Here is a 25,551-nt window from a genome sequence, read left to right as displayed (position 1 = left end):
AAAAATTAGCCAGGTGTGGTGGTGCACACCTGTAGTCCCAGCTACTCAGGAGGCTGAGTGGGGAGAACCACTTGATCCCAGGAGGCAGAGGTTGCAGTGAGTGAAGATCATCACATCACTATACTCCAGCCCGCGTGACAGAGACTCTGTCTCAAAAAAAAAAAAGAAAGAAAGAAAGAAAATTGGCCAGGTGCGGTGGCTCACACCTGTAATTCTAGCATTTTGGGAAGCCGAGGTAGGTGGATCACATGAGGTAGGGAGTTCGAGACCAGCCTGAACAACATGGAGAAACCCCATATCTACTAAAAATACAAAATTAGCCAGGCATGGTGGTGCATGCCTGTAGTCCCAACTACTCAGGAGACTGAGGCAGGAGAATCACTTGAACCCAGTAGGCAAAGGTTGTGGGGAGCTGAGATTGCGCCATGGCACTCCAGCCTGGGCAACAAGAGCGAAAATCCATCTCAAAAAAAAAAAGGAAAGAAAATTGACTTCAGAGTAAACTCAACACTACAAATGAGCTTTGTGGACCAACAGAACAGAGCAGAGAGCTACGTGGCCGCTGCAGACATGTTTCACATCTCTTCATCTATGGTGTAAGAAAGCTGGGCGTTCCCTTCCAGTTCCTTCCAGAAGTCAAGAGAAAGTTTTATTTCCAGCTTTCCATGTGCAAAGTGAGGTTTATTAAATTCAGTATCTACTGGGTAAACTCTGCAATGTTTTAAAATTGACTAGAGAGTCTTCACTGATACTGTTATTACTTTGCCATATGACTTTAGACAAAATTCTTAACCTTCTGGGTAGCAAGGTCCTCATAGGTGAATCAGGAGAAAATTTACTTCAGCTTAAATACATCAAGAATACCATCACCAAAGAAAATGAAAATATATCTAAAAAGAAAAGGAATAGCTATTTGTGAAGAAAAGAAGATAGCAATACAGGTATAAGATAAGCAGCAAATTTAATCAAGGGTCCAGATCAGCATTAATAGTAAAGCAGGCTGGGCGCAGCGGCTCACGCCTGTAATCCCACCACTTTGGGAGGCCAAGGTGGGAGGATCACTTGAGGTGAGGAATTAGAGACCAGCCTGGCCAACAAGGCAAAACTCCATCTCTACTAAAAATACAAAAATCAGCAAAACGTGGTGGTGCACACCTGTAATTCCAGCACTCAGGAGGCTGAGGTACAAGAATCACTTGAGCCCAGGAGGCAGAGGTTGCAGTGAGCCAAGATTGCACTGGCCTGGGCAACAAAGTGAGATCCTGTCACCAAAAAAAAAAAAAAAAAAAGACTGAGTACAGATCAAACCCGTGTACCCTCTATTAAATCATTAATAGCATTATTACTTTTTAAAGTCTGCTTTGTTTAAAAGCAAACAGCAGCCTGTTTTTTAATTTTTAGAATGCAAATAATATAGACATTATTCCAGATTATATGAAAATGACTTCCTTTCCTATAACTTTTAATAGCTTAAAGGAAATTTCTATCACTTGATGGAAAATATTTAAACTTCTGAAAATAAGCTTTGCAGACATACAATCCCATGGCTTTATGCAAGATAATACCCCAAATCAGGTCTGTGAAATACTGTATCAATTACAATAATACATATTCTTCTAAAAAACTAAAGTTATAAAGTATATAACTCTCTGAAGTTATTGTAAAACGTTATTTATTATGAGATTAACTACAGAAGAGGACTGGTGTGAGAAACACTACCTCATGTGAAAACACTTAGCACAGTCTTTGACACACAGTAAGTGCTCAAAAAACAGAAAAAAAAAAAACAAAAAACAAAACAAACAAAAAAAAAACCAGGTGCAGGCTGGGAGAGGTGCCTCACACCTGTAATCCTAGCACTTTGGGAGGCCAAGGCAGGCCTATCATCTGAAGTCAGGAGTTCGAGACCAGACGGACCAACATGGTGAAACCCTATCTCTACTAAAAATACAAAAATTAGCCGGGCAGGGTGGCAGGCGCCTGTAATCCCAACTACTTGGGAGGCTGAGGCAGGAGAATCACTTGAACCTGGGAGGCGGAGATTTCAGTGAGCCGAGGTGGCGCCACTGCACTCCAGCCTAGGCAACAGAGCAAGACTTTGTCTTTAAAAAAAAAAAAAAAAACATATATAAAACTTTTTTTTTAAAAAAAAAAAAAAAAAACTATTATCTCTTCCTAGTATAACCATCACCATTTTTATCATTAGCTACAGTAAACTTGTTTTAATACATCTCAGATCATGTTTAACAATAGCTAAACTTATAGATTATCAGGCCAATTAAAATCTAACATCTGTAATCTAAAATAATAGTAATCTACTCATTGTTGAGTTTTGTTTTTTTGTTATGAGGCAATGTCTTGCTCTGTCGCCCAGACCAGAGTGCAGTGGTGCAATCTTGGCTCATTGCAACCTCCGCCTCCTGGGTTCAAAAGATCTTCCTGCCTCAGCCTCCCAAGTAGATGGGACTATAGGCATGCACCATCACACCTGGCTAATTTTTGTATTTTTTAGTAGAGACCGGGGTTCCACCATGTTTGCCAGGCTGGACTCAAACTCCTAAGCTCAGGTGATTGGCCCACCTCAGCCTCCCAAAGCTCACTGTTGTTTTAAATTAAAGATATTTTATATGCACTTCCATTTAAGCAAACCCAACATATAAAAACTGTATACTAATGCACACAAAACAAGTAGGTTGGGTGACTATTCCCTTTAAGGCAATCACCAATCCCTCTAAAATAATAGTTATATCTAAACTACAATTAGATCATGCACACTCAAACATAATGTACACACACAAAGCTGAGTATGTATTAATTCCATTCCATCCTATCTTCCTAATATACAGTCTGACTTTCGGTATACATTCATTAAACTGACGTCACAGTCAGGAAGAAATTAAACACCTCCCTTCATTCTAGGTGAGTCTCCAACACCTTCCAAGGGTCAAATGCTCCCTGATGCATTCACTTCCACCATGGTACCAACTCCCTCTCCACGCCTTTCCATTTTGTTCTCACTGCATACATTAAACAGAAGAACTGTGTTGACTCAAGACTACACATTCAGTTTTAAAGCTTTGCAATAAAAACTTTAAGGTCAAAAAATACAAGGTCTTTACAAAGTTGCCTCTTTGTTTTCTGGACAAAGAAGCACTTTTTAAATCTTTGTTCTATGCTTGTCAAGATAAATCAGTCCTGCCACACTCAGGTAAACACTGCCAAACGGCACTCAACCATCTTATAGCAAACAAAACACTGTTAGCTGTGGTTAAGTGATACATCCTGTTTCTGGATACATGACTCTTCATCAACAGGTTAATTTGCATAGCCATTCAAGCTTTATAGGCAATCTCAATTAAGCCACAACAGTCAATTCTAAAAGATTTCTGAGTTTATATAAAAAATATTTAATTTGACCCTCTCAGTTATCTTATTGCAATGAAAAGAAAATAGTGCAAATAGCTACCTACTTTCAAATCCTTACTTTTGATTCCAACCTACACACACAATAAACTGGAAAGATGGAAAATATTTCCAGAGACTATCATACAATTTCAGAAGAAAATAATTTAGGCAACTTTTCTAGATGCTTATAGGATTTCTCAATTGATTTCAAATTTAAAATTAAATCAAGAACATAAAAAATTAGAAAACATATACTCTAATTTCCATTCAAAAAATGTTTTCTTTGTTTAAAGGGAAAAAGAATGTAAAATTATTCAATCCACTCTGCTGGATGAATTATACTCACAAAAATTAGTTTTTCTTAATAATGCTTTCTTTCTCTAAAAATAAATAGGAGCACTATCAGCGTCAGAAATTTAAATTAAGCAGTACACTGCTATTTAATTTTTTAAATATTTTCTTGGCCTATAACAAGCTAAGGAGTTATAAATATTAAGTATTTTAATCTAAGTTTAGGGGTTCATATTGTAAGGCATAGGCACCTTACAGTATCAACAATCTTGACCTTGTATCCAGGAAAGCTACAGGGACCAGAGTCTTCACTTCCACCCTCTCGCCAATTTTGTCTCTGTCGCCCCTTTTATTATGGTTAAAATTAATCAACCAAGCAATGGAAAAAAATAGAAGGCATACTCATTTTGACTATCTTCAAATAGTCCTCATTTGTTTTGCCACATGCAGTCCATAAGCCCAGATCAAAACAGGTCTAATAAAGTGGGCTTCAAAAGTAAAAGTTCTCTTATATACATGACATAAGCTTTTTTAAGACGCAGGGTGTCAGTCTGTTGCCCAGGCTAGAGTGCAGCGGTATGTTCATGGCTCACTGTAGCATCGATCTCCTGGGCTCAGGCAATCCTCCCACCTCAGCCTCCCAAGTTGCTAGGACTGGAGGTGTGTGCCACCATGCCCCCAACCCTGTTTTTACAAACAGGGTCTCACTATGTTGCCCAGGCTAGTCTCGAACTCCTAACCTTAGGCAATCCTCCTGCCTCAGCCTCCCAAACTGCTGGGATTATAGGCCTGAGCCACACAATCCAGCCTATGTACCACTCTTTGCATGTTTAATGTACACAACTTGATATGTTTAGAGATAAGTATACACCTGTGAAACCATCAAACCAACATCACTATCAACGCCATCACATCCCAAAGTTTCCTCCCACCCCCTCTTGTATCTTTTTGCTTTTGTTTTGTTTTCCTTTTGTGGAAAGAGAGCTTAAAATGAGATCTACCTTCTTAGGAAAATTTTAAGTACACAGTATTGTTAATTGTATCCCAGATCTTACTTATTTTGCACCAACTAAAACTTTGTACAGGACATTAGCTTTTTTCCCCAGTTTCCATACCCTTTGTTGTGAGCTGTGGCATTCTGCCCCAGCAATCCCTTACTGCCCACTTCTTCACCCCATTGGTAAGGCACATGATTCAGGCTGGCCAAAGTACACCATCCACCACAGCTCGGCGACTGGTCTATGCTGGGCAAGTGACCCATGACTGATAGGGCTTTTGTGTACAGCAACCGAAGGTCCAGGTATACTTGTAGCAATTCCAGTTCATGGCTGTTGTCTTAGCATAACTGTACTTCTCAAGACTATCTGGGCTTAGATGACATGGTCTCCCTATCTCTAAGGCAGAGTTTCTCAGCCTCAGCACCATGAACATTTTGGGCTGGATCACTGTTGTAGGGAATCTGTCCTATGCATAGTAGGATGACTGGCAGCATCACTGGCCTCTGCCCACCAGAAACCATGGCATCTCCCTGAAGTAACAACCACAAATTTCTCTGGGCAGTCAGAATCACCATTTGAGAACCACTTGTCTAGAAGAAAAGAGTCAGTATTCTCTGGAATTCTCAGTACAGTAAGAAAGGTGTCAGCTTTAAACTACAGTCACCATGGGAAAGTGCCAATCCGAGACAGAGGCCAACTAAGGGAAACGCTACAGATGCAGACAGAGCTGACAACACTGTCTGAACCTCTGGATTCAGGGGTATCTAAATCAAGGCCCAGTCTTTAGTCTTTGCCCGTGAGCCAAAATTCCCTTTTTTGCTTCAGCAAGGTTTTAGTCGGATTTCCTTCACTGGCAGCTGAAAGAAAGGAAGGAGGATCCATAGTATTTTTATAACAATAATCTGAAGAAGGGGGAAAAAGGGTTCGGATTAATTTCTAAACCCTATCCTTTCCACAAAAACAGGACTCCAACTCTAGCTCTAGAAACACATGCAAAGAACTTCTCCACCAAAGTCCTCCCTCTGAAGCATCTGAAGGTCTTCACACTCCACATCCCTGAAGGGAAGACAAGGGCTAACTGCATACCACCCACTGATGGGTATTTTTGTAGGCTTTTATTTCTTCTAGGCATTGTTTCTTAAACTAGGTTGAACCTAGGTAGTTAGCTAGAAAAGAGCAAGAGAAAACAGCAATCTGTTTTTAAACCACAGATTATTATTCCACTTTTTTTTTGAGACGGAGTTTCGCTCTTGTTACCCAGGCTGGAGTGCAATGGCGCGATCTCGGCTCACCGCAACCTCCGCCTCCCGGGTTCAGGCAATTCTCCTGCCTCAGCCTCCTGAGTAGCTGGGATTACAGGCACGCACCACCATGCCCAGCTAATTTTTTGTAGTTTTAGTAGAGACAGGGTTTCACTATTCCACTTTTAACTCTTACAAGTTCTATTACTCCTCTTCTCCTGGACAAAGAGGCAGACACTTGAAAATCCTACGATCTTCCCAGATGCTGCCACAGGCATTTTCTTCTCTACAGAGATCCAAAGAGAATCAGCATGATTCCGGTGAGATAAAAGAGAAATTGGTTTTCATGTAATACTTTGAAAAAAAAAAAAAAAAAAGGATTAAGGACCATTTGGGTCTTTTAAGTGCAACAGAACAAAGGGTGAAATGAAGCCTAAAATAGGGGCATGTCTTGGCGTCTTGAGGGTTGTTTACCCAAACATTTAACTCCTTTTTCTCCCCTTCGGCCCATTACCTCTTCTCAGCTTAACACCATCCCACTCAGTTCAAACAATGAAGAAAACTGCTCTTACAAGTCATATACTATTAGTATCTATCAATCAGAAAAAGAAAAGTGGCAGGGGAGAGATTAAAATAGAATTACTGAATCTTGTTCTCCAACTCAGAGAAACTAATTCCATTGGCTGACAGTTTCTTCGACATCCTGCCACAAATATACAAATTTGAGTCTGTAATCTCAGCTACTCAGGAGGCTGAGGCAAGACAATCACTTGAACCCAGGAGGTAGGCTGCAGTGAGCCAAGATCACACCACTGCACTCCAGCCTGCACAAAGAGCAAAACTCTGTTGTTGTTGATGTTGTTGTTTTTAAAAAAAAAAAAAAAAAAAAAGCAGCCGCAGCAGCACTTTGTGCTCTGAGATGGACCCTGAATCTTCAATCTCCTCCTCTCTCCCACTGACCACATGATTTGGGTCTGCAGCCATACCACCCTGAACACATTCAACCCCATCTGATCTCAAAAGCTAAGCAGGGTCAACCCTGATCAGGTCTGGTTAGCTGGACCCTGCTTAGCTTCTGAGATCAGACAGGGTTGAATGTGTTGAAGTATTTGGATGGCATACCAAATAATTTAGGAGAGCTATCCGTATCCAGGCTCACTGACTTTCCGTGCACTCCCTTCTCAGCCCTTTGCAAGCAGGCTCCCAGTTCTGGTTGGCCACCTAAACTACTCTCACAGTATTACCAAGGACAGTGTGTGGCCTATGCAATGTCACCTGGACTCACGCTACTTACCTCTCTGGGACATGGCCTTGTCCACTCCCTCCTGCTTTCTGAACACTCTTTCTCCTTGGCTTCTGAAACCCTCTCCTGGTTTTACATCGCACTCTCTCAACAGCTACTGCTTCTTGGATCTCAAGTTCTTTCACCCACCCCTTCAAAGATGGAGTTCCTCCGGATTTGCCCTGACCTGCCCTGCCTTCTCCCTCTACATTCTCTCTCTAGGCAGCCTAGAGAGATTCAGCTGCGTCTCCAGAATCTTTATCTCCAGCTGTATTCCCCATTCCTGAAATACTCATTAAAGAAACACACTACTGAACATGTCTCCTATCAGGAAATACCTCAGCCTCCACATCCAAAATGAAAAACTGATCCTCTCTCCTACAAAAGCTGCTGCTATGGCTGGACCTCAGTGAAGTGCACTCACCGGCCCACAACAAAACTCGAGGCATCAGGGCAGCCCCACACCCAAACACCCCCTACAGCCTGCAGCTGCTAAGTCCTGACTCCTCTTCTGCCACCAAAGTCTCTGGCCTAGGTGACTGACCCCCCAACCTCAGTCCTGCGGTCCTGGATTCATTTGCACAACCGCAGCCTGGGAAATCTTTCTACAATGCAAGTCAAATCATGCCACTCTGCTATTCAAAACTTTTCAATTACTTCCCACTGTCATTAGAGTGCAGCCCTCAACCAGCTTTCCAAGGCCCTTCCCCACCCTGCCCTCACCCCCTTGGCAGCACCAATCTTCCCCTCAACGCCGATTCCCGGGGCCCACCTGAGCTCCATTTTCCCACCCACAGGACGTGCTCTCTCTGGCCTCTCCGATGCATTTTCCCTGCACCTGGAGAATACGACTTCCCCACTCTCGGCAGGGAAAACTCCAATCCCTCCTTTTGGTCTCTGCCTAGAAGTTCTATTTTCTTGGAGCCTTCTTGAAACCCCCCTCAACTAGGTAGTCCTGTTAACTACAGTTATTGCATCCCATACTCATTCAACAACATGTATGTAATTGCTTTTTAAATGGTTTGCTGTTGCCTGCACGAGAACTCGAACTTCTACACAAATGTACAAGTTTCTTCTCACTGTTAAACCTCCAGCTACTGGCCCACCATAGCTGGGGTTCAATGACAAGATGACATCACTTCACCACTGTTATAAATAAGGTTACTCTAGTGATGACTGTGAATAGATTTTTAATTCTTTTCTCTACACCTAGAAAACACAGAGAAAGTTCACTATGGTTCAGACAATTTTCTAAGCACTTTAAAAATAATTTAAGCCTAGCAACATTTTAAACATTTAACTTTTTTTTTTTTTTTTTTTTTTTTTTTGAGACGGAGTTTTGCTTTGTTGCCAGGCTGGTATGCAATGGCGTGATCTTGGTTCACTGCAACCTCCAAATCCCTGGTTCAAGTGACTCTCCTGCCTCAACCTCCCAAGTAGCAGGAATTACAAAATACATGCCACCACGGACCCAGCTAATTTCTGTATTTTTAGTAGAGATGAGGTTTCACCATGTTGGCCAGGATGGTCTCAATCTCCTGACCTCGTGATCCACCTGCCTCGGCCTCCCAAAGTGCTGGGATTACAGCCACGAGCCACGGCGCCTGGCCCATTTTAAACATTTTACAGAGGAGGAAATCGAGGCACAGAGAAGTTAAACAACTTGCCCAAGGTCACACAGTAAGTAAATGTGATTTCTAAGACCTATTTTAATATCTTTGCCCATGCTGCCTTTGACTTGCATTTCACAAAATAAAAACAAAACTATCTGTCAGCATGGCAGATTCTCAAATAAATGTAATGGCATGTCAAGGACATGCTATTCCCTTGTACTTCTGGCTCTGTCCCCAAAACTGTAAAGCAAAGGTTTTCAGTAATACATTAGATTTCAACACACTATTATGAATGGTTTCTCCTATTTATAAATGAGAGGATGCTGTATTCAGCTCTGTCCTTCAAAATATGGCAAACTGGAAGAAAAAAGAACATGTGCCAGGCACGGTGGCTCACACCTGTAATCCAGGCACTTTGGGTGGCCGAAGCAGGTGATCACCTGAGGTCAGGAGTTTGAGACCAGCCTGGCCAACAAGGTGAAACCCCATCTCTACTAAAAATACAAAAAAAATAAGCCAGGTGTGGTGACACGCACCTGTAATCCCACCTGCTCAGGAGGCTGAGCCAAGAGAATCACTTGAACCCAGGGGGCAGAGGTTGCAGTGAGCCAAGATTGTGCCACTGCACTCCAGCCTGGGCTACAGGAGCGAGGTTCCATCTTAAAAAAAAAAAAGAAGAAGAAATGTTCACAGACTATTTCTACCATACTATGGGTAACGCCACAACTGTGCTCAAGTTCAACCAAAGGAAGTCAAGATAGAGTTATTTTAATAGTAATAAAAACAATAGGCACCTACCATAGCCAGGCAGAGTCCTAAGATCTTTCAATATGTAATGTGAGGACTAAATACCACCGCCCAGCGAGGCAGAGTTCTTACTAGGGCCATTTACTAATAAAGAAAAATGTAGGCACTGAAGGCTTAAGTTACTTGCCCAAAGTCACACAGCTAATAAACAGTGAAGCCAACTTTACAGTCAGAGAAGAAAGCACTCATTTTTAGAGACCATTCAACATCCCGTATTCAGACCTGAGATGACATTGCTGTGGTCAAAGTGAATTCCCCTCCAGCCACACGCCTCACCATGACTTGCCACCTGATGGTAGAAGGTGCCTGTGGGTGAACAAGTCAACAAGTCCAGAGAAATCACACTCACCATTGAAATATTAAGTGGCACTAGATTAACATCTTCCTGAGGAAACACAGGGAGGAAATTCTAGTTGGACCAGGGAGTCAGGCCTAGCAATGGCAGCAACCTGGGGTTTGATTCCAGTCCAACTCAGAGATGACAGAGATGCCTGCCTTTACAATGTAAAGCATCTGGAGTTTGTGTGTGTGAGTGTGTAGAACTATTATCAACACCTTCTCAATACAAAAGCAACCCCCTGGCAATTACATTCCTCTGTTAGGATAAGTAAAGGAAGCAGGCCTGCCAGTGTTAGAATATAAAGCATCTGGTGTTTTTTTGTTTTTGTTTTTTGTTTTTTTTTTGTGTGTGTGTGTGTATGTGTGTAAAGAGAACAATATCAAGGTCTTCTCAATACAAAAGCATCCCCCTGGCAATTACGTTCCTGTGTTGGCATAACTAAGGGAAGCAGGCCTGCCAGTGTTTGCTATGGGGCTTACCACAAGATACCATCCAGTCCCTGCCTGAAAATCATGTTCATCTGCCCCAACTAGCGTGACAGCTACCAGCATTCTTCACGTGCGTTGTGTTTATACTAATATCATTTTTCTTTCTAGTCAGAAGTCTAATTTCAATGAAGCAAAAAGGCTTTTAAAGATTTTTTGTTTCTGACTCAAACCAGTTATCTTAGAGTCCTGAGACATGAACCTGCTTACTCTGATTATCCATGCTAGGCTGGTAACAAAATATCAAAAAGAAAATGGGTTAAATGTCTTTAAGATTCATGGATTCATTAATTACTGACTGTTTTGAAAGCTAGTATCCTAAATTTTTACTAATTTCAATAAGGCTTTCATAACATTCTCTAAATATATTATTATCCAAAAAATACATAGGTAGAAGGTATATCATAGAACATCAATTAACAAAATCTTTTTAAATGTCACTTGTAGGAAAAAGAGGTTGAATTAAATGAAATAAAGCTACATATATCCAATTGGATGAATCTCACAAAATATTCAGGGAGAAAAAATGTAGGATAAAACCATTATATAAAGTCTAAACACATGCAAACACATTATATATTGTTTATGGATGTGCCCAACTGTATCAAAATGCCTAAGAATAATAAACACCAGATCTGAGATAGTTCCTACCCCTTGGGGAGAAGAATGGGTATAAAAGACGCTTTCATTAAGCTGGGAGGCAATGAATGTTTATTGTGAGACTGTATCTTTTTATATTTCTAAAGTATCTCAAACTTTTTAAGGAAGAACAAGGCTAATATTAAAATAATAAGTTAAAAGTTACTCTACTAAAGGGTAGGAAAAGGAATGGGGAGGAAAAGAGGAAGGTGGAGATTTAGAGACAGACACAGAGGGTCTGTGTCTGGTAATGGATTCTAAATCAACCCAACCTTGGAAGGTCTGTACTGTACTCACAATACGAATTAGCAATCAGTTTAAAGTATAATAATGACACCAGAGGGGCCTTAAAATTTGACAAATTTTAAATCATAATCATTACAATGAGCTAAGAATAGTATTCTAGGTAGATCATCAAATGTACACACACTCTAGATAACCAAGATTGATCATCACTCCCCCAGCACAGGACCATGGTTACACACAGACAGCTCATTATCGTGGTTGAGGATTTTGGAGTTAGAGAAACCTAGATTTACATTCCAGCTCCACCAATGACAAATTGTGATTTAGACAAACTATTAATCTCTCTGAATTCAGTTTCCTAATCTATGAAATACAGTAAAGAATGCAACTCACTAATTCTTCATTTAACATAATGCTTATGCTGAATTTAGCACAAAGTAAAAACAGTAAATGCTTAATAAAGCTATTAAAATTAAAGTATATGCATTTTTAATAACATAAAACATATTTATCAAGTAATTTATAATTGCCTAAAACATAATTTCATTAAAAGTAGCCTAGTAAGGTCAGGTGTGGTGGCTCAACCTATAATCCCAGGACTTTGGGAAGCCGAGGCAGGTGGATCACCTGAGGTCAGACATTCAAGACCAGCCTGACCAACATGGTGAAACCCAGATCTACTAAAAATTACAAAAAATTAGCCAGGCGTGGTGGTGGGCACCTGTAATCCCAGCTACTCGGAAGGCTGAGGCAGGAGAATCACTTGAACCTGGGAGGTGGAGACTACAGTGAGCTGAGATTCCACCACTGCACTCCAGCCTGGGCAATAACAGTGAAACTCCTTCTCAAAAAAAAAAAAAATACAAGGTGATAAACAGCTACTGAAGTCACAGAATTCAAAACAGCTTCTTTGGGAATTTGTCCAGGGGACTTTGAGGATTCTGCTGTAGAGAATAGGATTATCTAACAGCTCTTAGGAAAATCCCTCTTAGGAATGTCTCTGGCTGTCTTTTTTTCACTGTGAATTTACCATAGCAAAGACAAGCTGTTAATTTTGAGTTCACGTCCTCAAAAAGTATCTCTGTAATTTGAAGCATCTGAAGGTTAGTCATGTCTCAAGTTATCATGTCAATACCCTAAGGTGCTCTCTGTCTCTCTTATCAGTCCCTTGGAGGAGAGGCCTGCTGCTGACTACTTGAACCTCGACTGTAGATTGCTTACTAGATTTGCAATGACCTTAGCAACACATTCTACTTCATCCTCAAATCTTTATGAATCAAAAATAAATTCCAGAAAATATTTTTCCAAGATACCACTGAGCTCTGATTTGCCAATGTATTTTCAAGAGTTTCCAGCATCCTAAACTACAACCAAAATTTGGAAGCCTTTCCAGGGTTTGACAATTTTGTCTCTCTTCTTGGTCACTGGTAATGGTGCTTTGGAGAAATATACTGTTAGGGGTAATAAATGCTAAAAAGTTAGATAACTAGTCTAGGGTGCAGAGCAGCTATTGTGAGGCAAGAACAGGGCCTATATACCTGTAATTCAGATATGTCATCATAATTGTTAACCTTTGAGCAACTTATACTAAATGCTTAACAAATACTAACAAATCTTTTAGTAACCCAATATAGTAGATAATATCATAATCTCTATTTTATGACCAGAACAGAGATACGGAAAAGCTAAGCAGCTTGAGAAAGGATTCCCTGTTAGTAGGTGGCTGAGCTCGGGTATGAACCCAGGCAGGCTAGTACACCTCAGCTTATGCTCTTAATCTTCTATATTATATTCCATCAGCTGTTTTAAAGATTAAACACAAAAATGCTCTCCTCTGTCTTCCTTATTAAAAGTCTACAATGTACCCTAGTCCCTTAGAAAAAAGCACAGCAAAAATGAGCTAGTCAAAGGAACCCCAGCAAATGGAGGACAGAGACAGGTGACATATCAAAAAAGACAATGAGGACATGAGATTACTAACTGGCTAATAAAAATCTGTTCTTCTAAATGTGGCTCTGCTGCTGGCCTGGTGGCAGGCTCTAAATAGGAACAACTCTAAGTGGAGTCAAAGACCACCTGCAGTGAGTAAAGCTTTTCAAGGCTGTCTGGGTCCCCACCATGGCTCACATCTGACTGTAATTATTTACACAGCCAGTCCGAATTCACACTGGGGACCAGCCCACTGGAATAAAACCCCAAGTGACAGTTTGACTTAACCCAGGTGATGCCCCAAATTGTACGGGGTCTATGATAACTTCTTTGGGGCAAAGAATGCACATGAATATTCCTTTCCATTAGGGAAAAAATTATATTGCAATTTTAAAACTTTTTAAAATAGCATTTTATTATCTATAGCTCTGTAAATCCCACGTAATGGGTGCATAATCACAAAATTTACAACTACAGGGCTGGGTACAGTGGCTCACACCTGTAATCCCAGCACTTTGGGAGGCCGAGGGGGACGGATCACATGAGGCCATGAGTTCAAGAACAACCATGGTGAAACCCTGTCTCTACAAAAAAAAAAATATATATATATATATATACACACAAAAATTAGCTGGGTATGGTGGTGCGAGCCTGTAATCCCAGCTACTCGGGAGGCCGAGACACAAGAATCACCTGAACCCGGGAGATGGAGGTTGCAGTGAGCTAAGATTGCGCCACTGCATTCCAGTCTGGGCAACAGAGGGAGACTCCATCTCAAAAACAAAAAACAACCACACACAAAAACAAAACCCTAGGGCATTAAGTAGCAGAAAACCCAACTCGAAACTGTCTTATGTCATTTAACAAGACATTCAAAGCATAGAAAAACCCATGGGTCCCCCAACAGCATCAAGAACCCAAATTCAGTTAGCACACTATGCCACTTACTCTCAGGCCGAAGATAGTGGGTAGGAGTTCCTGGAATCACAAGACAATACAGAAAAGTAGAAAACCACATTTTTTTGAGTATCCTATGACAAAAGGAAACATCTCCCTGAAGTACCTAGAAGACATTCTGTCATGTTTCACTGGCCAGAACTGGGATACAACTTCATTCTTTTAATAATTACCAACCCAGAGAATGGGCGTATCATAACTGAGTTAAGAGTTTAGCTTCTCAACCCTGACTGCTTCTTTTCAACTGTTTCCCCAGGTGATTTTATTGAGCAGCTAGGATTGAGAACCACTGAGTTAGATTAACCAAAATTACCCTGAATTGCTTTCCCCTGAGTCATTTGAAAAGGCTGCAGATACTCGAACAAAATCTGGATTGTCAGAGGGGAAAAGGAATGTTGGCTGAACTGGCAATCATGTCTACACAACCATTTTACATTTGTGTTTCAAAACACTTTTGCACCATTTTATTCATTCCTCAACGCTTTCTGTATCAGTAGCATCTTACAAAAAAGGAAACCAAGGCTCGTCTACAAAATAGGAAAATTATTTTTAGTTTTCCAAGTCTCAGTAGGTTTAATGTAATGGCAACTTTAAAAATTTCCCCAAAAGATTATTTCGCTGAAACAGTAAACATAAAGACAACAAAAGGGAACTTTTATGTTTTTCCTAAGAGAAACAAAGCAAAAACCATCAAAATGCCGAGGCTTAAAAGAATTACCAAAACCGCCGGGCAGTGGCTCACACCTGTATTCCCAGCAATTTGGGAGGCCGAGGCAGGTGGATCACCTGAGGTCAGGAGTTTGAGACTAGCCTGATCAACATAGAGAAACCCCCATCTCTACTAAAAATACAAAAAAATTAGCCAGGCGTGGTGGTGCATACCTGTAATCCCAGCTACTTTGGAGGCTGAGGCAGGAGAATCACTTGAACCCGGGAGGCGGAGGTTGCAATGAGCCAAGATCGTGCCATTGCACTCCAGCCTGGGCAACAAGAGCGAAAATCCGTCTCCAAAGGAAAAAAAGAAAAAAAAAAAGTACCAAAACCAAGTTTGGAAGACATAAATTCTTGTCCTGGATCTGCCACTAGCAAGGTTCTTTACATCCTTTTCCATGCCTGTTCAGTAAGAGCAGACTCACTAATGAGGGCCCCTTCAGCTTCAGAAACACAGAGCTAGACAATTTCAGTTTACTACAGAGCATCCTATATAACTGTATTAGTGCTTAGTAACTGCAAACACTATTTGTTTTAAAAAATATTTCCCCACAGAACAAGATATGTTTTCTCAAGACTGCCTCGTGTAAAATATATGAGAAAAGCATATATGGCTTATTGCTGTTTCTGGCAACTGTGCTATCTACCCGTATGAATCATAAGCAACTGAAACTACATAGACATCACAAAGTCTTACAAAAGTTTAAATTGCATTGAAAGAGGACACTGGTTATTCTAAGAAAGGAAAGTAGTTTAAAAAGAAAACTTAAAAAAGCCATTTGAACAAAGAATTCCTTAAACTGAGTGAATTATCTCCAAATCTACCACTTAAATCAGTGGCTCTTCTCTCTGGAGTTCCTCCCCACCCCCAGTGCTATCTCCAAATTCACCCTACACAAAATGTGCAATACTGTCTCTAAACCATTTCTTTTCTACTAAGTCAGCCTTCTGCTGAAAAGCCTTCAGTAACTCTCCACAATATAAAGTCCACATTCCCAACCTTGCTTTTATGGCCCTGCAGAATCTAAAACTGACCTTTCCATTCACCCCAGACTACTACTCCCTGAAAAACGACAATTCCAGCCAAACTAGTCTCTTCACTCTTCCCCAAATACTCCAAATGTTCTAGTCTCTTGTTTCCAATATAAGGTCCTACTCCTTACTTAAAACACCAGTGAGTTCCAAACTTCCAACAAACCTCCTCCACTCTAACATGCAAACCCTCTTTCCTGGAAAAGTTAGAATACTTACTTTTCACCAAATTTTTAACCTTGTAACATGTATGTGTGTATATCCTCTGTTTCTTCAAGAATTTAGCACAGTGCAGTAAAGAGTTCAAAAATGTTCCTTAGATTGAAGTAAATTCAACTACAGGACAATAAACTCAAAGCCAAGGGCCTCTACCCTATTGTAAGTCTTTGTATCTAATTCCAATATTAAACAAATTATAGGTGCTAGGCTGGGCACAGTGGCTCACACCTGTAATCCCAAAACCTTCGGAGCCCAAGGTGGGCGGATCACCTGAGGTCAGGAGTTCCGGACCAGCCTGCCCAACATGGCAAAACCCGGTCTCTACTAAAAATACAAAAAAATTGGCTGGGCGTGTTGGCGCGCGCCTGTAGTCCCAATTACTTGGGAGGCTGAAGCAGGAGAACTGCTTGAACCCGGGAGGCGGAGGTTGCAGTGAGCCGAAGTCGCGCCACTGCACTCCAGCCTGGCACCTGGTGACAGAGTGAGGCTCTGTCTCAGAAAAAAACAAAAAACAAAAAAAATTAGCCGGGCGTTGTGGCAGGTGCCTGTAATCCCAGCTACTTGGGATGCTGAGGCAAGAAAATCACTTGAACCCGGGAGGTGGAGGTTGCAGTGAGCTGAGATCGCACCACTGCACTCCAGCCTGGGGGACAAGAGCAAAACCTGGTCTCAAAAAAAAAAAAAAAAAAAAAAAAAAATTGTAGGTGCTAAATATTTGTTGATTGTTATCTAACTGAACTCATCAGTAAGCCTTCCGGTCCCATAGGCCTCAAAACTCTGTAAATATTTATGGAAGATTTCAAAGCGTCAAGACATCAAAATTACATATTAAAATCTTCCAAGAATGAAATGCATGCAGGAGACACCGGGCAGGGCAATTAAAAATGGAAATCACGGCGGGGCGTAGTGGCATACGCCTGTAATCCAAGCACCTTGGAGGCCAAGGCGGGTGGATCACCTGAGGTCGGGAGTTCAAGACCAGCCTGACCAACGTGAGGAAACCCCGTCTTTATACAAAAAATAAAAAATAATGGAAATCACTTAAACACGCAATTCTCGAAATGCTCTAAAGCCATTTTTGTAAAACAAAATGTAAAATATCTGGAAACATAAACAATCTGACCTAGTGGGTTTTCTTCTTTCTGTAGATCCTCCACCTAATGTCATTCCTTGACTCTCTGATGTTATACAAAAGCTCAACTGGTAGGTGAACCATTTACCTAGACCGCAATTTCAAACAACCTCATGAGGCCATTTTCAAATGCTGCAGAACCTTATTAGTTCCCCTAAGAAGTAGGGAGGGGAAACTGGATGCAAAAGAGTTCTAAGACCTGCTCAATTTTCCCAGAGCCAGGCCCTATCCAGTGAAGAAGAATTAAACAACTCAGATCCCCTGTCTTAGTCCAGGGCTTACTCTTTTTTTTTTAGATGCAGTCTCTGTCGACAGGCTGGAGTGCAGTGGTGCGATCTCGGTTCACTGCAACCTCCGCCTCCCCGGTTCAAGCGATTCTCGCGCCTCAGCCTCCCAAGTAGCTGGGACTCCTGGTGCTGGTCACCACACCCAGCTAATTTTTGGATTTTTTTTTTGGAGAGACAGGGTTTCTCATTATAGGCATAAGTCACCGCACCCGGCCTACCCTTATTACCTTAGTACATGTACTAAGTATGCCTGTCCAACTTTTGATTTTTATTATTTATTTATTGGAGTCCCAGTGTGTTGCCCAAGCTGGAGTGCAGTGATGCGATCTCGGTTCACTGCAACCTCCACCTCCCGGGTTCAAGCGATTTTCCTGCCTCAGCCTCCCAAGTAGCTGGGACTACTGGCACGCGCCACCATGCCCAGCTAATTTTTGGACTTTTTTTTAGTAGAGACGGGGTTCACCATTACAGGCGTGAATCACCCACTGCTCCCGGCCGACTCTTACTATCTTAGTACACGTACTGAGTACGCCTAGCCAACTTTTGCTTTTTATTATTTATTTATTTACCTATTTGGAGACGGAGTCCCACTCTTGCCCAGGCTGGAATACAGTGGCACGATCTCAGCTCAGTGCAACCTTCGCCTCCCGGATTCAAGCGATTCTCCTGTCACAGCCTCCGGAGTAGCTGGGACTACAGGCGCACACCACCACACCGAGCTACTTTTTGTATTTTTAGTAGACTGGGTTTCACCGTGTTGGCCAGGATGGTCTCCAGCTCCTGACCTCGTGATCCGCCCACGTAGGCCCCCCAAAGTGCTGGGATTACAGGCTCTTAGTCTTTGACAAGAACTACAAGTAAACTTTATGGACCAAGCGGGAAAAGGCACGTGAGCTACAGCTGTGTTCCTGTGACCTTCTGGGAAATAATTTAAACATAAATTCTTAACGAACATAATGGAAAAAAAAAAGACACTTCCTTATTATTGTAAAAGCGTGATTACAAATTATGTTTCCTATGCTAAAGGACAAGAATCAAAAGGAGTAAGATACCAACTCACAAATTCAAGAAAGTCTACAGTCTGGACCGAGGGTGGTGGCTCACACCTGTAATCCCAGCACATTGTGAGGCCAAGTCGGGTGGATCACGAGGTCAGGAGTTCAAGACCAGGCTGGCCACGATGGTGAAATCTTATCTCTACTAAAACTACAGAAAAAATAGCTGGGCGTGGTGGCGGGCAAGTGTAATCCCAGCTACTCAGGAGGCTTGAGGCAGAGAACTGCTTGAACCTGGGAGGCGGAGGTTGCAGTGAGCCGAGATCCCGCCATTGCACTCCAGCCTGGGCATCAGAGCGAGACTCCGTCTCAAAAAAAAAAAAAAAAAAAGTCTACAGTCTGGAGGAAGGCTGACATCTTGTCCCCTAGATGCACTGGCTCCTGCTGGAACCTAAGGCATGCGTTCTAATAGCAGGAAAGCTAATATGCTCTCACAGAAATAGCTTTCTACCAGTGGCCAAACTGCTTTTGCCCTTGGCCTCTCTCCACATATCTCTAGCTCCAAACGGAGCTACTACAGCCAATGAAAGAGAAGGTCCATTCCCTGCCCAGTGACTCTAGCTAACACCAAGTGCTCATTCTCATGTTCACTCTGCACCCCCGCCCGCAACTCCTCCTTTTTATGCTCACTCCTCCATGTGTATAGCGCCCTCCTACTACTTCCCACCCAACACACATACCAGATGCCAAGGGCCTGGAGAACCCTCAACCAAATAAGCCCATTTGTAACATGTCCCAGAGTCCCATTTCTGATTCAAGCAACAGAGACTTCAAAACAAAACAAACAAACCAAAAACCCCTAAGTGAGTCCCAACCCTGATTCTGCAACACCAAAGAGTTCAGAAAACCAAACGGAACCTTGGAGAGCATCCAGAGAAGTTGAGTGACTTGCTTTCAAAATTACAGGGATGGCTCACTAAATACTTCCCACAGAAATGTACTTCAACTCATTCATTAAACGCATATTTACTGTGCCAGGCACCATGCTGGGTGCCCGAGACATTTCAATATGTTTTATTCGTCCTTAATGAAAAATGGAGCGGGGACGATGGGGGGTGGGGGCGCGGTCTGGAGAACAGTGAGATGGGGGATTTTCCACAGAGGCGGTTATCTACAAACAAATACACAAGGAACGAATACCCAAGGCTGAATATTACTGAACTGAGAATCTAGGTGAGTGATAAAGGCCCTAAGAACCCAGCTCCCAAAGGCTGGACACTGCCCAAGTCCCTGTCTGCTCCACGGGCAGGTCTTTTAAAGAGGGAAAGGGGGCATTCACAGCCATCCTCCGAAGGGGTTGTGGGTCCAAGGCACGGTCAGGCTGCCCAGCTCCTCACTGTAGCTAATTCCGCCCCATTTTCCAGCAGCATCACTAACTCAGTACTTCTGCAGGAATTTTGGCCCTCTCTCTCCTAGAAAGAGTCTGCTAAAATACACTTAACTCTCCTATATCTCCGGTTTTCTTCCGAGTTTTTCAAAAGACAGAGTTCAGGGGAGGAAGGCATCAAGCCTAACCGGGGTGGAATTCCCTGTTTGCAAGCGGTGCCCGCCCGGGCTAGAGGGCAGGCTGTCTGCTCACTCTTCCAAACCCAATCTTTGAACCCTCCTCAGCACCGGAGGGGAGGAATGTGCGGAAGCAGCATAAAGCCAGGTGGACTTTCAGGTTTAGCACGTGAAGGGCCTAGAACAAGACTGTAGGGGAAAATCAGACAATGAGAGGGAAAAGGTGAAGCTTAAGGGGACTCCGGAAAAATTCAACACCCCCGCAGGGTTTCAAACAATCCCCAGGAAAGTTCTTTTGAGAGATCACAAGACAAAACTAGGCAAACAGATGCCTCCGTTTTAAAAGAGATTGTGAGCAGCTTGAGGCAGCAATGAAACCTGACTCCGGGCCAGGAGAGCCTAGGGTCGATCCACCGGAGCGCGCAGGCAGCGAGGGGTGCTCGGCGGGGGCCAAGCGGGGCCCGCTGGCAGCTCGTTCTGCCGCCGCAGAGCCGCCGGGAATGGGGACTCGCCTCGCTGCCTGGGGGAGGAATAACCCCAGGGACCCGCCTCCCCGGGTTCAGAGAGCCGGGCAGGTCCGGAACGAATTCCCCGGACAGGAGATCCCCAGTCTCCGCCGAGAGAGGCTCCTCCCCGCCTCGCCGCGGCCAGTCCGCGCCCGCGTCCCCGCTTACTTTTGGTCGCAGCGATGAGGTTCTTCCCGTCCTTGATGAGCTCTTTGATGAACTTGTTGGTCCTCTCGAGTTCCGCTTCGTGAGCGCGGATCCTCTCCCGGAACCACGGGCTGTCGAGGTAGCAGTCGCTGAACTCCAGGGGCTGCAGCCCCATGACTGCAGCGGTCCCGGCGCGGTGCGCTCGCCGCGCGCTACTGCCCGAGCCGAGCTCCGAGGCCGCTGCCAGGTGCGGCGCCGCGCGTTCGGGGAGCCCGCAGGAGCTAGCAGGCCCGGGCGCGCGGCGAGCGAGGAGCGGACATGTCCCACAGAGCCAAGTCCTGCAGAGCGGAGGAGCGGCCGCCGAAGCCGAGACCAGCGCGAGCCGCGGCGCCCCAATCCCGGCAGCCCCCGCCAAGCCCTGAGCGCCCGCGGCCCCGCCCCGCCCGGCCCCCGCGCTCCAGACACTCCCCGAGGCGCCGCCCGGCCCGGCCCGCGTTCTCGTTCGCCCCCTTCTCTTTCCTCCGCCTTCCTTCTTCCTCCCTTCCCTTCCCGGGACTGCTCTTCCCCACGAGCAACTGCCCCTCCTCTTCCTTGCGAGGCGTCCTCGGGCTAGAATCTCGCCCCGCGGCTCGCGCGAGCCCTCCCCTTCGCTTGGGCTCCCGGGGCCGGGGTGACTCACAGTCGGCTCCCGGCTGCAGGGAATCCGACCCGGACGGAGAAGGAGCGTCTTAATTGCAGTTAAGTCCCCGCAGGCGAGCGACCTAACTCAGAGGTGGCTGCCTTGCAGGAGATGATTGACTCATTTATCTCATTTATCCTGGGACGCCCCGCAACCCCCGAGCTGGGAACGAAGTCGCACAGGGGGCTCTTTTCGTATCCCGGTTCCCTTCCCCGTTTAAAGTGAGATGCGTGGTAAATCTCCGCTTGAGATCGAAGCCTTACAAAGGCAAGAGAGTTTTCTGGGTAGCCCAGCAGCTTCTATTACACTCCTCTGCGTATCCACACTAAATGACTTAGGTGAAGGGAGAGGGTGGCTAAACCACAGAAAAGTTGTTTCTGTTGTGTTCAGCAGATTAAATTTGCTTGGGTAGCTAGAGATGATCTTTATTATTCTAAAAATAACCACCGGAAAACATGCCAGGTAACGTGTGGTTTTCACCGCGTGGGGTCACGATCACTGAGAATTTATGCCAGTGCCCTCAAAAAGCCTATTTTGTGTGTTCCGTAACAACTCCAGTGTGTCCCCAAAAAAGTTAAGGCATTTGAAAGTGTTGAAATGTATACCTTAGGCCACACGCGGTGGCTCACACCTGTAATCCCAACACTTTGGGAGACCAAGGCGGGTGGATCACCTGAGGTCAGGAGTTCGAGACCAGCCTGGCTAACATGGTAAAACCCCATCTCTACTAAAAATACAAAAATTAGTTGGGTGCGGTGGCACGTGCCTGTAGTCCCAGCTGAGGCAGGAGAATCGCTGGAACCCGGGAGGTGGAGGTTGCAGTGAGCCGAGATCGTGCCACTGCACTCCAGGCTGGGCGACTGAGCAAAACAATGTCTCCAAAAATAAAAATAAAAGGATTCCCTAAAAAAATAAAAATTAAAACCTAATAATTAATTAGAGTAACCTTTCGTAATAGCAGTTTATTAAGCAATTATTATGTGCCAGGCAGCCATTAGGAACTGCATCTACAAACTCACAGTATAGACTTACATAATGTGATGGTAATATTAACAAGAAACTTCAAAGTAATTCCTCAAGACGTTCGGACTCTGTGCTGGGTAATTAAGAATCTCTTTAGACAGCATGTTGTTAGAAGGGTAACCCTCCCGAACAAGTTAAATAAGCCTCCTACTCAATAAGCCGTTTTGTTATTATTACTCTAATGTCCATGCTACAGAGACTTCAAAGTGTTTACAAATAACTTTTAGGCGGTGAAATCTTCAGTTCCTACTAAAACCAGCCGGAGACTGGAGTCTACAGAAAAGAGAATAAAAGAGGCAAATAAAGGGGAATAAAGACAAAAAAAGGAGTGTAAACAAAAGTGAGGGCCTTGCAAAACAGCCAAACACTGACCACACTCAATCCTCTGGACAGAAACCCAAACCTTTTCTCATAAAGAGGGGCTGCTGACACTTCAGGATTCAACATAGAGGTTACCATGTGACCTAGCAAGTCCACTCTTAGATATATACCCAAGAGAAACGAAAATAGGTGTCCACGCAAATATTTATGCACAAATGTTCATAGCAGTATTATTCATAATAGCAAAAAGTGGAATCAACCAAAATGTCCGTCAGCTGTGTAATGGATGCACAAAATATTTGTGTCCATGCAATGAAATATTGATTTACAATAAAAAGAAATGAAGTACTGATACATGCTACAGCACAATGAGTGGTGAAAACATTATGCTAAATAAAAGAACTCAGGCACAAAAGGCCATATATAATACTCTCCATTCATATGAAATGTCCAAAACAGGTAAATCTATGGAGGCAGAAAGATTAGTGGTTGCCAGAGACTGGGGGATAGAATGGAGGGTATCTATAGTCAGGAGTTTATAATCAGGGTGATGAAAGTTATTAATATTTTTGCTTTTTATAGAGATAGGGTCTCACAATGTTGCCCAGGCTGTTCTCAAACTCCGGAATTCAAATGACGCTCCTACCTTGGTACCCCAAAGTGCAAGGGTTACAGGAACGAGCCACCATGCCTGGCCAAAAACAATTTAAATTTAGATTTTGATAATGGTTGCACAACTCTGAGCATACTCAAAACCATTAAATTGTACACATTAAATGGGTGGATTTTTTTTTGGTATGTGAAATATATCTCAATTAAAAAATTTTTTTAAGATGAACTATTCAGCCAGGCTCGATGGCTCATGCCTATAATCCCAGCACTTTGGGAGGCCAAGGCGGGCAGATCACAAGGTCAGGAGATTGAGACCATCCTGGGTAACACAGTAAAACCCATCTGCACTAAAAATACAAAAAAATTATCCAGGCATAGTGGCACATGCCTGTAGTTCCAACTACTTGCAAGGCTGAGGCAGGAGAGTCGCTTGAATCCGGGAAGCGGAGGTTGCAGTAAGCCAAGATCACGCCACTGCACTCCAGCCTGGAGACATAGCGAGACTCCGTCTCAAAAAAAAAAAAAAGATGCACTACTCTAGAACTGCTTCTCCTTCTTTACCATATTTAGACTCCAAGCCATAAAAACTCTGGTTTAGGCCAGGCACAATGGCTCATGCCTGTAATCCCAGCACTTTGGGAGGCCAAGCGGGTGGATCATGAGGTCAGGAGTTCAAGACCAGCCTGGTCAAGATGGTGAAACCCTGTCTCTACTACAATTACAAAAATTAACTGTCACGAAGGCTGAGGCAGGCGAATCGCATGAATCCAGGAGGCGGAGATAGCAGTGAGCCGAGATGGTGCCACTGCACTCCACCCTGGGCAACAGAGCTAGATTCTGTCTAAAAAATAAAAAAAATAAAAAATAAACCTCTGGTTTATTCAATGTGCCCAGTTATTTAGATATTGGAACCAAAAAAAAGTTGTATAAAACAATGTCACAACATCATAAAAGATATTACTTATCATTTCACACACATGTAAACCCAGTGTTAAAGAGCTGGTGAATATGAATCTTAATTCAGTACTGAATAGGTCTACTATAACCACCATGAGGGGAGGGGCCTGATTAATTTGTTTTATTCAACTATGCCTTGTGCAGTGTCTGGTACAAGCGACCAGTAAATGTGAAATGAATAAATATTAGCAAGTGAAACAAAATCTCTGTACAGTGGACAATGGCAAGATAAATATTTAGGAGTTCCAGCACCAGCTTTACTACTTAATAGATGTGTGACCTTACAAAGGTAATTTTCTGTAAACCTCACACTTAACCATCAGTGAAATGGAGGTGATGACATCGCAGATGCAGGTTGCTTGAGAAGATTTAATGAAATTGTGTTTGTAAAGTGCCTGCTGAAAATTACGATGATGATGAGACTCAAGGAGGAAGGCGGTGTGGANAGGAGTTTGAGACCAGCCTTGGCAACAAAGCAAGACTGTCAAGAAAGAAAGACAGACAGACAGAGAGAGAGAGAGAGAGAGAGAGAGAGAGAGAGAGATGAAGAGAGAGAGGAGGGAGAGGAGGAGGAGACAGATTACATTCCATCAATATGGGAAAGATTTGCGGGGAAGGACAGCCCTTAACTCATAGTTTTAAACCATGTAAGACAGAACTTAAGAAAAGTGGCCACAAAAGCAGATGCTACTGAGTTTCCAGGTTTCATCTTAGTTAATTAATCAGTTATTCCCACAAATATTTACTGATCATTTATATGCTAGGCAACATACTAGGTGCTTGTGATGCAGCAACACCCAAAACAGTGTCTGTCCTCACTGTGCTTTTGGTCTTTGGGAGGATACTAACCTCATCCCCCAAAAAAAAGCAAAAGAAAAATCACACACATATATCCAATTGAAAATTAAAGTGTCATGCAGTTAAACTAAAGGGTATGTGAGAGGTTATAATTGGAAGACCTGATAGATTGGGGATGGGTCAAGGAAAGCCTCATTGAGGAAGTGATAAGGAAATTAGAATTTAATCAGTGACCAGGAATATCAGTAGGAGTTAACTGGTTGTTTGTTTGTTTGGAGTTAGAGTTTTGCTCTTGTTGTCCAGGCTAGAGTGCAATGGCATGATCTCGGCTCACTG

The 25,551-nt window shown here is 43.3% G+C and overlaps 2 protein-coding genes across 3 annotated transcripts in view; one reads left to right on the top strand and one right to left on the bottom strand.

Annotated features, from left to right (window-relative positions):
- ARHGAP10 (Rho GTPase activating protein 10) overlaps window positions 1–21,237 on the bottom strand; it is a 334,414-nt gene extending 313,177 nt beyond the window's left edge. For both annotated transcript variants that reach the window (XM_017532769.1, XM_017532773.2), the window contains exon 1: window positions 20,847–21,237. In XM_017532769.1, coding sequence (XP_017388258.1) covers window positions 20,847–21,000 — 154 coding nt within the window. In that variant the 5' untranslated portion in view covers window positions 21,001–21,237. The remainder of the gene's footprint in view (window positions 1–20,846) is intronic.
- On the top strand, window positions 19,605–22,377 carry LOC108307395 (translation initiation factor IF-2-like). Its single transcript, XM_017532792.2, has one exon. The coding sequence runs from the start codon at window positions 21,144–21,146 to the stop codon at window positions 21,555–21,557; it is 414 nt and encodes a 137-aa protein (XP_017388281.1). The 5' UTR covers window positions 19,605–21,143; the 3' UTR covers window positions 21,558–22,377.
- Window positions 22,378–25,551: the final 3,174 nt, after the last annotated feature.

The sequence above is a fragment of the Cebus imitator genome, unplaced genomic scaffold, assembly GCF_001604975.1.
Source record: "Cebus imitator isolate Cc_AM_T3 unplaced genomic scaffold, Cebus_imitator-1.0 Scaffold4, whole genome shotgun sequence".
Classification (NCBI taxonomy): domain Eukaryota; kingdom Metazoa; phylum Chordata; class Mammalia; order Primates; family Cebidae; genus Cebus; species Cebus imitator.
The sequence above is the reverse complement of the archived record's forward strand: the minus strand, read 5'-3'. Positions and strand labels throughout refer to the sequence as shown.

Excerpts from the sequence above, each read along its gene's own strand:
- LOC108307395 (XM_017532792.2), top strand. The coding sequence starts at position 21,144 with ATGTCCCACAGAGCCAAGTCCTGCAGAGCGGAGGAGCGGCCGCCGAAG.